At 41.2% G+C, this 16,071-nt stretch overlaps 2 protein-coding genes across 4 annotated transcripts; one reads left to right on the forward strand and one right to left on the reverse strand.

The window, feature by feature from the left end:
* The first annotated feature begins 412 nt into the window (after positions 1-412).
* On the forward strand, positions 413-9,030 carry nkrf (NFKB repressing factor). Of its 2 annotated transcripts, none has more exons than XM_066715103.1 (3): positions 413-996; positions 3,710-3,834; positions 4,845-8,444. In XM_066715103.1, exons 2-3 carry the CDS (start codon positions 3,726-3,728, stop codon positions 7,025-7,027), a joined length of 2,292 nt encoding a protein of 763 aa, XP_066571200.1. In that variant the 5' UTR covers positions 413-996; positions 3,710-3,725; the 3' UTR covers positions 7,028-8,444. The 2 variants fall into 2 exon arrangements, with proteins under 2 accessions (XP_066571200.1, XP_066571199.1); XM_066715102.1 differs by lacking the exon at positions 413-996 and adding an exon at positions 1,536-1,882 and having other exon boundaries at positions 4,845-9,030.
* Positions 9,031-9,242: 212 nt separating this feature from the next.
* ube2a (ubiquitin-conjugating enzyme E2A (RAD6 homolog)) lies at positions 9,243-15,760 on the reverse strand. Of its 2 annotated transcripts, XM_066715108.1 has the most exons (6): positions 15,582-15,756; positions 15,269-15,349; positions 13,427-13,452; positions 11,418-11,507; positions 10,816-10,904; positions 9,243-10,478 (listed from the first exon to the last, which is right to left on the reverse strand). In XM_066715108.1, exons 1-6 carry the CDS (start codon positions 15,623-15,625, stop codon positions 10,350-10,352), a joined length of 459 nt encoding a protein of 152 aa, XP_066571205.1. In that variant the 5' UTR covers positions 15,626-15,756; the 3' UTR covers positions 9,243-10,349. The 2 variants fall into 2 exon arrangements, with proteins under 2 accessions (XP_066571205.1, XP_066571206.1); XM_066715109.1 differs by lacking the exons at positions 9,243-10,478; positions 10,816-10,904 and adding an exon at positions 11,025-11,059 and having other exon boundaries at positions 15,582-15,760.
* Positions 15,761-16,071: the final 311 nt, after the last annotated feature.

Raw genomic sequence — 16,071 nt, forward strand, 5'->3', positions numbered from 1 at the left:
TTTCCAATTCCATGTTTTTTTTATTGGTTACATTTAAAAGCTAAAGAACAGATAAATTAGGAAATGTGTGTGTGAAGTGAGCCACACTTCCTCTATATCAAGATGATCCTGTAAACCAGCACTGCTCTCTGGTGGTCACATTTCATAAAACGAGCACAATTCACACACAACTTAAGAATAAATGACCAGACAGACATGATTGGATTTTGAAAAGGTTTCCCCATCCGATGAGTAAAGAGTTGCTTACAAGTAGTCTTATAATTTGTGTATATGAGGTTTTGTATTAGAGTGCATCCTAAACCTATAGACCTATAAAAGCAGGTGTCGGAAGAGAAACCCCATTCCCTTGATGTATAACCTGCCTACACCTACAGGTGGGTAAACTGGACTTGGGGAAGAAGGAGGGACACTCAGAAGTAAACTCATCGGACTTCATCCCCCCCTTGCTCGGGTTTAGTCGCAGTGGTCAGCCTCAGCATTGTCCACCCCTGGTCCTGGACGTCGGTGCGGAGGGATTACAGTATTTTTGTTGTTATATTATTATCATTTAGTAACCTTTGGAATGTAAAGCAGACGGCCATGTCAGTCTCGCAAACAGATGTGTGACAGCCCACCTCGGCGAGAGCAGGCACGGAAGCCGGGAGAGGGACATCCACAGCCCGTACCCCCAACGAAACCACGTGATGCGGGGCCGGGGGCAGCCGTGTGTGCCGCTCGGAGGAGGTTTGCGGTGTTTTGCACGGCAGTCTGAGTGTAAGACGACGAGACCTGCGGGGGGAACAATCATCTGGATGACAAAGAGACCTCGGGAAACGGATGTACGAGGATGCGGAAGAGCGCTAGCGGCGGCAGGCTGTGTGTGAACCCGTAGCTAAGCCGCAGAAGGACGTCAGCGCCGGCGACAAGAGCCGAGGTCAGCGACTCCGCAGTGTTGTGACTGCAAGACCATCGCCGGCAATCATTGCTTTATTATCAGAGCCGAGAGATCCGCAGCAGGTAAGATAACACCGTGTGTCGAAATCGGGGTCGGTTGTATGTCACGAATCTGCGATCGGTGTCCCGCAATTCAAACATGTATGCGGATATATTCTGTGAAGCAGTGTCTCAATGTTTCAAACACAAAAGCTTGCCACACTCGATTGTCTGTGCAAAAACACTGCATTAACCGCGCAAACACGTGACGTTTCTTACACGGTCATAATCGTGACAATAACACCGTGTTGCCCAAGACACCATATTAGCGCTACACTATTGATGAGGATGATAGTTGTATATATGCAGTGTGCTTTGCATATTTAAGATCAGCGATTTTGCCGTCATTTTTCTGTACATTAAAGCTGGCAATGTTGGAAACACCTAAGTAATTTCTGGAAACATTCTGCATCTCTGACGTCATTCCCCATTGAGTTCGGCAGGCGGCGCGTTTGACCTGAGCTGAATACAGGAAACGACAAATCAAAATGTCTACCCGCACCGTAGAAATGATTAGTTTTAATATTATCTAGTTTCAGGATTGTCAAACATCACATTTCGTGACGTCTCCGAATGCGACTGATTAAAAATTACGTCCTAATGGTATTTGAGTTAATTTCCTTATTACCGTTCCCACTATGCTTTGCGGGGCAAGGTAGCCATGCTGGTGGCGGAGCTGGTTTTAAATGGCTACCCCCATGGCCGACAGAGAAGGTTCTCGTCAATGGGATAAAAGGCAGCGCTCCATACACGTAGATAATTTCAGACAGTTTTCCGAAAGCGATAAACACTGGGCAATCCGAAAACGGTTTCTCTTAAAGTATGTGGACGAGTATAAGGATAGAGACATCAGTGACCAGCTGCTGTCGCTGTCGATGGTATGGGTGAACCACGTCTTCATGGGATGCAGGTAAATGTCCGGTGGCCCGTCTATCGGCGCAACCCGAACCGATTAACTAATTTTAAGTTATAATAGAAGTTTCCATGTCGCACAATTGTGCAGAATGCAATGCATTTGAATGGATCGGATCCAACAGAAGAGAGACCGCTCATGCTAGGGATGTTTCTGTGCTGTCTTTTGGCATGTGGATCAACCTCCTTGTCCGCCAGCAGTACAATACAGTGCGAGTCTAAGTCTGGAACTGAGACCTTTTAGGCGAGAATTCAAATATCTAATATCAAGTATGTATATTTTGTGTTTATTGGTCGTCAACTAATGGGATGATTTTGGCGCTATTTTATGAGGCAAAGGAGGTATGTGTTCTTAGGCCAGCTGTGCACTTCCTATATATCATGATTGATACTTGTGATTAGAGATCATTGATCAGCATACATGTTTGCGTGTGTAATTGCGTCAGTTTGAGCTCTTTCAGTCGATGCATCCAACGAAAATAACTTTGAAGTGGTTTACCTGTAATAATTTAAGCGGGGGGGGGGGACTTGACTCGCTTTTAAAAACGTCTGTTGTCATTTCTATAAAGATGGCAATTCAAAATGTGCAATTGCAGCGTGACGAAACGCACACCGCTCCCTGTCAGTGCCCTGGCGAGTGGGCTTTGCGTCCTAGATTCCTGAAAAGAGAACATCTGTAATATGTCTCAGGTCTGGAAATGCGAGACGTAACACCGAGGGATCAATAGAGGGCGCAGAGTAGACACGTTTTAGCACAAACCCTCTTAAAACCAGAGGGGTGGTTGACTGGATGTGTGATCACTCTGTCCCAGGATAGTATGGCATTCAAATAGGGAAATAGTGGTAGATTATGTGCCTTGGTAGTATAGTAGATCTGTATAGGGCTTGGAAACCTTCCCAATCTCTGAGATTTTTTTAAGGATGCAGTTTAGATTAGTAAATGCATATAATCTAATTCTGAATAATCCAGAGAAATAATGGGACATAGCAAGTACACAATGTCCAGGAGCTCAGATAAGGGAGCCTGAGGTTGATCTTAAATACATTGTATGCTCTGTATAATTGATATTACTTCATATCAACACAATTGGTGCAAATCTGTGAGTGTTTGTGTGTATTTGGTTTGTCACTGAAGCAAGCAAAATGTTATGAAAAGTAGAGAATAAGCAGCATTTGTGTAGGATAGAGCAGGGATGAAATAAGCCAATACATTTTTTCACATTAACATGTAAGAGGCAGCCTGACGTGTGGCCAAGATTAAATGCTGTCACCTTGGCAGGAGACAGTGGCAATCCCAGGGAGCGGGTGAGCAACTGTGCTTTTTATATGTGGTTTGTCAAGGCAAGGCCCTGCAGGTTAAGATGAGGGAAGGCTTCTGTGGCTTTTGTGTACAGCTGGGAGTCTCTGCTGCTCTGAAGGGAGCACTTGAACACAGATCTCAAGGCATGGTGTGCTCCATCTGTCAGTTACTGAAAGAAGCTTGCTCTGTTATAATCACGTCTGCTCATGTTGGTGTTTGAGCCTAACACCAGGAAATCAAGCCTGTGTTTTTTTTTTTTTCTCTCGCTCTCTCTCCCCTGTGTATGAACTGTTATTTTTAGTTTTAAAATGATTAGTTGAGGATGAAAAAGAGACCAACAACACAGAGGTCACAAAACCCTACAAAATTTCTGCTGGTTAAAACAAAAGTCTTGCATCTGTTACAAACTTTGAAATTGTGCTTGTAGAGTAAGCTCTGGTACAAAGACAGTATTCTCTGGAAACTGAGAGCCATTGTTTATAAGAAGATAGACTGCCTTTGAAATATTGATGCATCTATGTGCAGGTATGGCCCCGAACTGATGCAGAAGGTTCTGAAGATGGCAGAAGGGATTGACATTGGGGAGATGCCCTCCTTTGAGCTGGTTCCTGGTGCTGAATCAAAAAAGAGACCAAGTTCATCAGATGACAGTGAGTAACCTTTGAGCTTTAGAGAGAGTGTTAGAACAGCTAAACATAGACCATGCAAAACATGGAATAAATACATCAATAGATAAAATAAAGGCCAAAAACGCAATAAACCAAAGGAACGCAACAGAAAATTATCTACACAAATGCCCATAACAAAACAGATTTAAATAAATGTTTCTCTGCTAGGAGTGCTGTGCCAGGGATGCCAATGATGTGTGGAGCACAACTAACATAGCATGATAAGAGAGTGCCTTTAAGTTTTTATGAATAAAAGTAGAAACACTGAAGAAAATGTCATAATATACAGAATACAGAGATGGATTGTGATAGTATTTTGATCTTTATGAATGGAGAGTGGTTGCCAATAGATTATAAGAATCATACATGTAAAATCAAGTCGATGTCAAACAAAATTTGGATAGGAGTTTAAATGAAGGTCCCACTAGTTCTAAAATCACGTGTTGTTGTAGTATGTAAGTAAGATGCACACCACTGTTCCAAATCAAATCCATCATATAAACAACTTTTAAAAATGTACTATTTTAAATGTGTCAAATATTGGCAGATACCAAACTTAAGTATGTAACTAGTTGCCGTGGGGGAGACGCATCTGGTGATTCGTAGTTCTACTATCCTGGATGTTATGATGCAACATATTTGGACAAACCCAAGAGAGCTTACATGCAAAGGTTTGACACCAGCCATTATTTAATAAGCAACTTTAAAAAATGTAAATGTATTTGATGGATTCAATCTGGAAGGGTATGTATCTTATACACTATAACAACACAGACACACAACTGATTTTAGATATAGTGGGACCTTCACTCTTCAAGCTTCCAAATATGGCATTTACTTAAGCTCAACAATAAAAGGCTCCTCAGGACAGTAGTGTTTATCTCCCTGGACCAACTGTTGCAAATTTGATTTTGACCACATTCAAAGCTGCTAGTGTGACACATTTGACATGTCATGTTTAACAACAGAGTTTGTTTTCTCTCTGGCTACAGAGGAAGAGCCGGTGAAAAAGCTACCCATGGCGAAGTTTGTGCCCAGACCTCGCTTCGAGCCCGTGCACTTTGTCAGCAGCAGTGGCACGGAGGAGAAGGAGAACGAGAAGGAGCGCAGGAGGGGCGAGATGAACAGTCTGGGTCAGAGGGATTCCAGCTCCACGTCGTTTCACAGCAGCAGATCCCACGCCTCCGCTGCTGCCTCCGCCGCTTCCTCCTTCCGCAACACCACACCCTATGTTTTCGACTCCTGGGCTGAGGAGGAGAACAGGGAGGTGCCCCCGAGTACCAGCGGTCTTGGCTTTGGGAACCGCAGCAGCTCCTCGAACTACATGTCCAAAATGCAGCAGGATTACTCTGCCAAGTTTGAGGCGCACTATTCCAAACGCTCTGAGACTTCCCAGGCTTACAGGTTTGATTCTGAGGGGACTACCAGTCGGGATGTGCGTAGGGGTTTGGGTTTCGGGAACCAGGACAGACATTCATCCAGTGGGGGGTACAGTAGAGGGCACACTCCGTCTATGGACAACAGCCATCCGAGCCAAATCGCTGCCAGTCAGCCAGCGCCTATATCGGCAGCCACACTGGAGGAAAAGCAGAGGCTAATTTCTAGGGTGTCCCACGCGATGGCCATCACTTACAGAGATCCCACATCCATGAGTGGCCCGGACACGCCTAACTACAACTTCATTCTCAGTCGTAGCATCCAGGCTTGTAAGACGAACCCAGAATACATCTACGTCAACCTTAAGGAGATCCCTCCAGGTGACCTGCCAAAGAACAGGAAGGTGCCTTCTGATGGCTATGCCTGTGAGCTGAGGTGCCAGTGCATTTATTTGGCAACCGGATACTCGGGCAGCAAAAATGGAGCCAGGGATCGGGCATCAGAGCAGGCTGTCAAGCTGTTTCTGAAACCTGTGGAGGTGAGGGTCATAAGGCGCAAGTACAGGCATGCTTATGTGAATGACCTGGTTGTTTGCCAGTCGCAGTTTCCCACTCCTTGCTTTGCACCGGCACTGCGGAACCCAGAGGACAAACCACCACCAAGTTCAAAGGGCCAGTATGAGCCGGACAGCAGGAAGCACTGGACTGAGTTTGTGATTGTGGAAAATGCCCACGATGCGATATGCATCCTCAACAACTCGGCTGCATTCAACCGCATGAAGATCGATTACAAATTTGATATGATCCCCAATACAAGCACCTGGCAGTGCAGTGTCTACCTCCAGGATGAGCTGGTGGCGCAGGCCAACGGGAACAAGAAGACCTCAAAGCACGCGGCTGCAGAGGAAGCCCTGCGGAAGCTGAGGATGAACCAAGAGTCCAAGCAGCAGCAGCAGCAGCAGCAGCAGTACTCCCGAGGGAACCACCACTCGGACTCTGGTGGCCGCTTCGGACAGCATGGCAGGAAAAAGCACCTGAGTGAGTTGGTGATTCTGGAGAACTCAGACAACGCTATCTGCATCATCAATGACACCGCTCAGTTCAACAAGGTGAGCGCCGACTACAAGTTCATGGTGCTGCCGGACCACCGGTGGAAGTGTGAAGTCTATCTGGAGGGACAGTTTGTGGCTGCGGGGATTGGGCCCAAGAAGACTGTAAAGCACATCGCAGCGGAGGAGGCCCTGGCCAAGCTGCGGCAGACGCAGGCCGTGGTCAAGTCCAACCTGAGGAAAGACGGCAATGAGGACGCCATCTCACGCAACCAGATCCTGGGCCGTTCGGCTGAGGAAGCGTTCAGGCAGGAGATCAAGGAAGACAACATTGGGAACCAGCTGCTGCGCAAGATGGGATGGAAAGGAGGCGGTTTGGGCCGGGAGGGTGAAGGCATCGCAGAGCCCATCAAAGTGAAGGAACAGTTCACCCGGGAAGGGCTGGGGCTGGACATGGAGAGGAGCGGGAATCAACTCAACAAGAGAGACATTGAGGAAATCATCCGCAACTACGCCAGCTCCGACCGGCAGGATGATCTGCGCTTCTCTACCGAGCTGAACAACGATGAGAGGAAGCAGATCCACCAGATGGCACAGAAATACGGCCTGCGCAGCAAATCCTACGGGCAGGGCATGCAGCGGTTCCTCATTGTCAGCCGGAAAGTTCAAAAGGAGCAGCTGATTGGTCAGCTTCTACAGGAAGGGCAGGTCGGCCGATATGAATTGGTGAAACCTCAGGCTTCGCATTGACTCAACTATTATGTACATGGACCTGTAGGGGAACATTACATCCTTTTAAGTGGAAGGGCACTTCACATTCAGGCAGGGAGAAAAAGGAGAACTTCATTCTTGCTGAAATCTATTTCAGTTTAAATTAAAACAAACAAGATTTTCTCTTGGAGCATTTTTCAATTCGGCGTCTCTAATCTGCGGAAGAGTGAAAAGCTGAGATACCGGTCTATTATCCTTCAAAACAACAATATATGTGTATATTTCTATTTTTGTGGGCTATTGCTCTTTTAGTTTAAATGGAAGAAATAAAGCAAATTCAAACACCCCAATAAAATTTAAATAAGCGTAACTTTCATTCATCATATGCGTTTGTCTGAAACCTGCTGTAGCTTTTTTTTTTTTTTACTGAACTTGAGTTGCATCATGTACTGTAATGTCAACACTTTACGTTGTGCGTCACAAAAGAGCTCCAGAACTTTACCAACATCTTTACGAACTTCTGTGCTCCAATTTTAAAGTTGTGAATTCAAAACTGGATCATTAGTAAACTGTAGATTGAACTGAAATGAGGAGTAAAACATTTCCCAGCAACTGTACCACTTGAACTCTGTAACACTAGAAATGCCATTATAATACTTCTGCTACACCTGTTCAATGTGACTCTTAACAGAATGTCTTGCTAATATGCATCCTAACTTCCTAAAAATGTAAAGTTACATTTCTGATGTGAACACAACAGCTGGACCCTGGTTTGAAATGAAGATGGGGAGCAGTGAGCCACTGATTGGTGACATATATATATGTTAACCCTTTAAACTCTGAAAGCAAAGCCTCATTTATCAAGAAATTAAATCCTGTCAATAATCCACGATTTACAAATCTTATAATGAAAGAAGTAATATACTCAAGAATTAAACTAGGGAGGATCTGGTCTGCAGATTGCTGCTTCTTGTCTTATGACTTGTCAGATTCTTGAAATAACATGTTGAAAGGAAATGTTGCTAATGGAGCAGCTTCAAACTTCTTTTGTCTTTTTAGGAGATTTTATCTTTCAAAAGCAATCCAAGTTATAAAATCTGCAGGTTCTCTTTACTCTGCATTTTTTTTTATGTTTACAAGGTTCTAGCTTCTGAGGGTGATGAGCTACCATAATGGGACTATGCTCAATAAATCACCTCATCAATCAAACAAGTCCTGTTCGTTTACATTGTTCCTACACTGAGGTAGTGGAACGTCTGTGCATGGATGCCGTCTAAAAAACAATGGTGTTTTTGGAGCTTGAGTATAAAGGGTTAACAGATTTCTATTTTTGTGAGACCCTGGGGCTATAAGCTGATATTGTTATAGATTTAAGAAAAAGGACAAAATAAATTAAAGGTGTAGTTCCTACATTTTATGTATAGTATTTTTCTGTTATCTTGAGCTAATTTAAGATCATTTTAAAGATTCTTGCAGTGCAGTGACCAAGTAAACAAAGAGAGGTTTCTTCAAGCTAGCCAACCCCCCCGCATGCACAGCAACCATGAATTAGGAAAAGGTTTTCCAAGAGCAATGGAATCCCTCCAAAATTACTCCTAACAATAGTTTTTCACAACAGCTATAAATACAAGGACTAATCTTTTTCCCCTAAATAAATTCACATTGGTTGTTATGGGCTACATCTGAGCTCAACAAGGGTATTGTATGATGAGTCTTACTATATATTTGTATGCTTCTGCACAACCAAGTTAATAACTATCTATCTTAGAACATATAACCAATGTCAGCAGACAAATTCTGGTCATAAATGTTTTATTTTTTAGGTTACCTTTGTCATTTTTGTTGCAGCAGCTCACTGCTTTCCTTTAAGGACCTGAGATGCAGGCAACATATGGAACCATCCTTGAAGTTGCCTCTGATTGGGAACTTAAAGGGAAAGAAAGGTTTACTTGAGTGTATTGCTTTCTTCTAGAGTATATAATTGTTAGTGATTTGATCTGTGCATGATTATTGTTCTAAGTAAATATTCTCTTAGGAATTCAGACTCAAAAGTTGTGCCTCCTACTTTTGCATTTACAATTGCTGTTGTACCACGAATTTGCAAAAGATATTCCAAATATTTTTTTATACAGCATATCTAAAACTCTCTTGGTCTTAAGCAGATAACCTTAGCAGGGAGTCAGTTATACATTCCTTTATAAACAGGACAAAGCAGCCTCTGTCATTATGGTGGACATGAGAAATAAACACCAGATTACTTTTTTGAAACTTTTATTTACAAGAGGTGAGAAGATGTACAGTTTCTTACATGGGTTACTAGTGCAAAGTTATACTGTCACTCGAGGGAACGTGCAGTAGAAAAGGGGGTATCCACCGAGTAGAAATGACAGGGTCTCATCATTCGCACCATACCACTGCATCAAACTAGTATCTGTATAAAGTGTAAACGTCAGGCAGTTGACTGGGCCGCCTTGTTTTTGTCTGGTGGATAAAACAAACGGCACTTGTTGAAACTGAGAAGCAAAAGTCATCAACCAAAGCATGCAGCGATGAGTCTCATGGACGCAACAAAGATTGAAAATACACACACACACACACAGAGCCCACAGAAGTGCTTGCCCCACTCAACATCTGTGAAGTAAATTAATTGTCATAATTCCATTCTTATGAATCTTGTATTTGTGGGAATTTCCAGCATGGCTCAACTCAACTTTTTCCTGTAACAAAGCTTTTTGCTAACTAAAAATGCATTTAACTTTGGAATTGCCCCCAAAGAAATCTTCTTAGAAAATGTAGTAATGGATTCTGTAATTCTATAATCCTTTGAGCAACTGAGGAACTGCAAGTTTTTCTGTCACCTCATTTGACAAATGTGCTGTCTGTACATATTAAAAAAAAAAAAAAAAAACTTTAAATCCCAATTAAAAAAAAAGAAAAGCACAACACCAGCAGGATGACAATTTCAACATGACCCTGATCTCTACTTCAAGAACAGCCCTTTACTGCAGAGGCCACTTAGAACAGAACAAGTCAAAGCGTTATAAAATAAAGAGCTCCTGCAGAAACAGGAGGAAAACAGTCAAAACAAAATATCCAATATGTGGATAAGTAATAGAAACTTTTGTCGCAAGTAACCCAGGTACAGGCGTGGTACATTTACGTCAATAGAGGTGTGATCTTGACCTGCAGGAATATTCGGTGATGGGGGAAGAATGCGATGACTGTATAACAGCACTCTACCTTGCAACAATTACAGAACTGATGATACTAGGAGGAGGAGGGTGATGATTTCAGATGTGATCTTGATTTTCTTTTTTTGTCTTGAGGCTGGATACTGTTCATACGGTTTGCTGGCTTTGGGTCAACAATCACGCCAGCTCTGTTCCACTATTGCAGACACCCGTTTCTCATACTCCCGCTTGTTCTCTTGGTAGAGCTGGGCTGCTTGGCTGTTTGCTGGGCTGTTAGGGTTTGGCTCATCCAGTAAAGACTGGAGGAGAACATTTAAAATAGATCATTTAAAAAATATACATGTACAGTAATGCCTAAAAACACCTGAACACTGTACGTTCACATCTAAAGAAACAATAGCTGTTTCTGCAGGACCCAAGGTACATAAATGACCCTCAGACCAAAATCTGAACTGCAACAGCTGTGCAATATAATTATGTCATATGAAGGCTGTACAGAAAATACACATATCACAATCAGCACTTTTTTTTTTTTTTAACAACTGATCTTTACAAAAGCAAACCATGACAGCTGCAAAACCATGTTACTATTGTCTTTCATAGGAAATAACACATAGAAATGGTAACTCAACTTGCCTGTATAGAAGTTAAGATTGACGAAACATCATAGGTTGGACTCCAGCGGTTTTGCAGAATATCCAAACATATACTACCATCTGCATAGACTGACAGAAGAACATACAACATGCATTTAAATTAATAATTCAATCATAACACTTGTGTATTTCAAGTTAATAGATCTAGCAAAAATAAATTAAATACACAATTATAATAATAAAATGCTACAAACCTTATGAAGTTTACTTGAGAATATAGTGTCCTTGAAATATGCAAGTACAAATCAGATTTTGGGCTTTATGTTTCTAAACATACAGTACAATTACAGATTATAATCAATAATAATCTTAATATTAGAGGGAGTTTTACTATTTATAGCATATTCACATCAGTTTAGACAGTGTTAATACAACAATGAAACCACAAAGAGAAAATGTGGCCTGTGTACTTTATATAAAATAGTAATAATTCAATGTTTAAAATTTACATTTTTGTTTTAAAATAGTATTTTAGCTGTACAGCAACTTAATTTGGTATAATCTCAAAGTCTTGCCAAGACACTTGTAATTTGTTAACTGACACATTGTGGTTCAAGTCCAAAATACTGTAATTCAACTTACCATTTGGATGAAACATTTTTGAAACAAAGCGAACTGTAGGTGGCTTATTTGGATATTCTTCTGTGAATTCTATTGTGAGTTTAAAGGTGCCTAGAAATCAAATGAAATTTGCTATCAGTTTTTGTCTGTTGCTGATACAGTTTTAGGGAGAAAAGTAAAAATAAGCTCATTAATGTCCAAGGTGTGAAAGACTTAACCTATACTACAATATAAATCAAAGACCAAGTTTGATGTCTGAGTATGACAATGACAAGATTTGTCGAGGGTCACCTCTGTACACAAGGTGAACTGCATGATTGACTCCTATCTACCTTTACTGTATTATTCAACTTTAGCGGCACTACTATAGCAGTAACATTATGAATTATAATAATTATACAAAAGGTATTTAATGTAAGGTTATTAAAGGCCTTGTCGGTAGCAACCCAAAGTAAGCATTCTAAGAATCAGCTCATGGCAGGCTTCCACATTCTACCAGCCGGACAGTGGTAATAAAATGAGCTAGTCAATCAATTTAATGATGTAAATCAGCAGAACTGTCTGCATATTTGATATTAACAAGACCCATCATTTTGGCAAGCAGAGTAAACGCCTTCAACAAAGCTGAATGACAGTGCAACCAATCTTGAAATGTTTAATATGGTGCAATTTTCATTAGCCATATAGATAGCAGGGAGACTGAGGCATTCAAACAATCCATATTTAGTATATTTGAAATGATTTGCCAATCAAGTTACATCCTAGTTTTATGGGGGGTGATTTGAACCTTCAAGTGAGTTTTTCCTTGTGAGTGAGGGCTTCTGCTTGCCCTATGCTTTCCAAGTCTACTGCTTTCAGTGGGGTTATAAATCCAATAGGGATTGCTTCTCTACCTGCTGTGATCCGTGACATCACCCAACCAGCTGCTGCAGTTAAGCTAAAGGGGTAAGAAGCCAGCTCCCCCGAAAAAAAAAAACTCGCACACGCAGCCTGCGCCGTCCTACTGGTCTCTTCAGTTCTTTATAGAACACATCGAGCAACAAGTTCCTGTTCCGCACAAACAATACACGCTTTAAAAACCTTCTGAATATTGTATACCTTAACTACAGAGACACAGCCAGGACTCAGCCCTACAACCCCCTTTGCAACTCTCTGTATCCATTGTTCCCCTTCTACACTTAAACAATGTCTGATCTGCTGTCTTCATGACTGAAAACCTGTATTTTAAGATAAAGATGGATCATCCCATGTCATAAAATTGGCTACTGCTCATCAATAGGAAGTAGGGGCAAGAAAGAAACAATTATTGTTCCTTAAAAAATTTAAACAAACATGGGAAAACAAAAAGGAGGTAAGTAAGTACTAAAACATGTTTAGTGGCAAAACCAAAAAGTTCACAGCATCTTAGCAAGTGAGTGTGGTTATTTTAGTTGTTGTTCAAAATATAGATTCTTCAGTCTTCTCACAGAAAGGTTTGTGATGACAGGATTATTCACAGACTACAAGCTACCTGGCCCTAGACTCGAGAGTTATTAAATAAGCAGATTTAAAAAAAGCCAAGAATTTGCTACATTAAAAAGCAGCACTAGTTTAAAGTCTCAACCGTCACCGATTTCATCTGAATAAAACAATGTAACAGATTATGGGGTCAGCCGTTTTCAATAAGATCAGTAACATCTCATTTTATATTAAATCAAAATGGCTTCTCCCAGTCTTAACACAGTAATGAAAGACAGTATAGCAAACAGTATAGCAAATTCAGATTAAACAATTAGACAGATTCTAGACTGCTACTATAGAAGACAAATCGCACATCTTACCTTCGTAGACAATGGAATATGACCTTGTATGCCACAGGAAATATGTAACATTAATAATATAACAAATGTAGTGAATATCTGTTGCATCTCAGTATGTAGGGTATTGTAGTGTAATGATTACGTTAAGATGGATCCTGTTACCATATTCATATTTGTAATAAACATTTACAGTACCCAGTTGTCTGTATAAGAGAACAATTTTCAACTTACCATCTTCAAAGGGTGTTCCTTCTGGGCTACAAAAAGGAAGAAGGAAACAAAAAACATTTGTATCCCTTCTGTGCTTTTTGTCTGAAACGTTATGCATTAAGCCTTTCTTTTTTTAAATTAAATTAGCCTACTTACACAAACACATACTCCTCCCCTGAAAATACACCATAAGTGTTTTTATTGCCACTAGTCTTCTTGCAAATATCTCATGGGGTTTAAAATCAAAGCCCTTGTGTTTAAATTACACCAATTATGTTTAACTACTTAAAAAAAACAATAGCTTGTTTTTCTTATCTTACTTGTAGCACTGGGTTAAATACATTGTGATTGCTGCCCTTATTCCTTAAGACTTATTGTGTTGTTCAAATTAATCGCTTTCAGAAGATCTTTCTGTGGCCTCGATACCAGTCCAGTCAAATCTCTCTTCATTCACTTACCCACAAACGGTATTATATATTTAATTGCAAACAAAATAGAAGGCCAAGTCTGGCGTGAATATGGGCATTTAGGGGAAATCCTTCGACATGATAACAAGCCAAAGGCAGCAGGAGTTCAACCTTATCAACCAGTGTTGATGTCAGAATGCACTGTATTGAAACAAGGGCTCATTCAACACAATAGACTTGATCTTAAAAAAAGGAAACGGCTCTTAAATCAAGAATGAATATGCCATAGTAAGAACAAGAACTCTTTAAAATCTGCTACCACTCAAAACAGTAGAGAGTTACGACATTTAATTGTGTACAAACTCTGGATTTATGTATAATCTAAATTAGTCACCTGATGAACACTCTAAATCCAATGACTTTTGCCATATAACCTGTACACCTGCATTATAACCTGGACATCTTATGCAGGAGGATTCCTTTTTGTATCCTTGACAAAAAGTTTACATTTCCCAGCGTGTTCCAACTTCTTAATGTTGTCATTGTGTTTTCCATTACATGTAAGCTTCTATATCCTGCCACCTCTTCTAAAGGGACTTATTCAAATTGAATTAGTGGAATCAATTCATTTGGCACACTGAAACGCGTAAGGGCGGCTGAACAGGCCACTCGGTGCCAATAGCCCGGTCTGTTGGGTGAGATCCTGGTGGTACTCTAAAACCAAATAACAGCGAAGAGGAACAACATTGACACATCTGCTATCTTATCAAAGTGTATTTCATTTTCACCAAGAATGCCACTCCAAGTCGTTTGTTTCTTAGGTAATACTACATGCATGACTCAAGTCCCACCTAACCAGTACAATACGGTGTTTTTTTCCATATATTAAATTATCCCCCCTCCCTCTGCACATATTAGCAGTGAATCATGTTCAGAAACAAATGATAATATTGCGTAGTGTCAAAACTGATGCAGCTCAACAATGGACGTGTCTGTACACACTGTTCCCATGTCAAACTGCACTGATTTCGGGTCACACAGTGAGGATGGTGGACATTTGGTAAAGTCCTAAGAGCAGCTGAATTATAGGGGACAGTTTCGTGACTTATGTATTAGCATTAAGGACAAGGTGGGAAGTCACGTGTTTGTTTGTTTTTTGCTCCATACGTGTAACACACACATCCGGTTATTTTACAGTTTAAGATCATGTGCTAGCTTTACATTATATAATTGTGATTCAAGTCCTATAGTAGCTTTATATATAAAATATATTTTTGTTACTGACAGCTATAGGTTTATTGCTTCCGGGACCTCAACAAATGTCATAACAATTAGGATTGATTGTACGTTTCTAGACAATAAACTAACCGAGCACACCGGTTTTATATAAATTGTCATTAAGTTTACTCATGGGTGGGAAATGCATTTAATGCTGTGAAGTTGTACATATACTCACCCAAATATAACTGCATTCCAGACCATGATATTGTTTTCTGAAGGGGCTCCGCTAACTCCGGCCGGGGGGTCTTCCTGTAGCCTACAAATAAACAAAAATAAAATTGTTGCCTTGTTGAAATACTGACATCAAAACTCTTCCCTATTCCGAAAGGACGGTTACGCAAGTTTCTCACGCAACACTCACAGGCTTCGGCACGCCGGGCGCTACGTGATTTGCGTAGTCTCCCGTCACAGTATGTACAGCTCTTACAAAGTCGCCATGTTAGCTCTAGCGATACCAAACGCCCGAGAAGATATCTGTGCTCTCTTACCGTTTAAAGTCTCTCATTAAACGCCTTCTAGCTGGGGTCGACATCTTGTGGGGAAAAAGTTAAAAGTGAAACATAAGGTTATTGTTCTCTTGTGTAAAAAAAACTACAGCGTCGATTAGTGACTTCCTCCGTCCGTCGCCCCCCGAACCAAAGACGTATTTTCTCTGCTGTTTCCCAAGCCGGGATCGCCGAGGACTCAGGACTCTACCACCTGCGCCGACTGTAGGGGAGCACGGTTATCCCGATTGCTAAATTAGTGACGTGAAATTGAAAATAAGGATACCACGGATACATCACAGTCAATTGAGGAAAAATAGTTTAAAGTCACAATCGCAACTGTCGTTTGTTCTTGTATTTGTTAATAAAACGCGTCGTTTTGATAAAAGGCATTTTAATGAATACCCTGCTGGTTGAACACCCCTATTGTATAGCATGTGAACCCCCCCACCGCCGTGCTCTCTGAAGTTGCGTCAAATGTTTACCTGCTCTG

Source organism: Amia ocellicauda, chromosome 10 (assembly GCF_036373705.1).
Source record: "Amia ocellicauda isolate fAmiCal2 chromosome 10, fAmiCal2.hap1, whole genome shotgun sequence".
Taxonomy (NCBI): domain Eukaryota; kingdom Metazoa; phylum Chordata; class Actinopteri; order Amiiformes; family Amiidae; genus Amia; species Amia ocellicauda.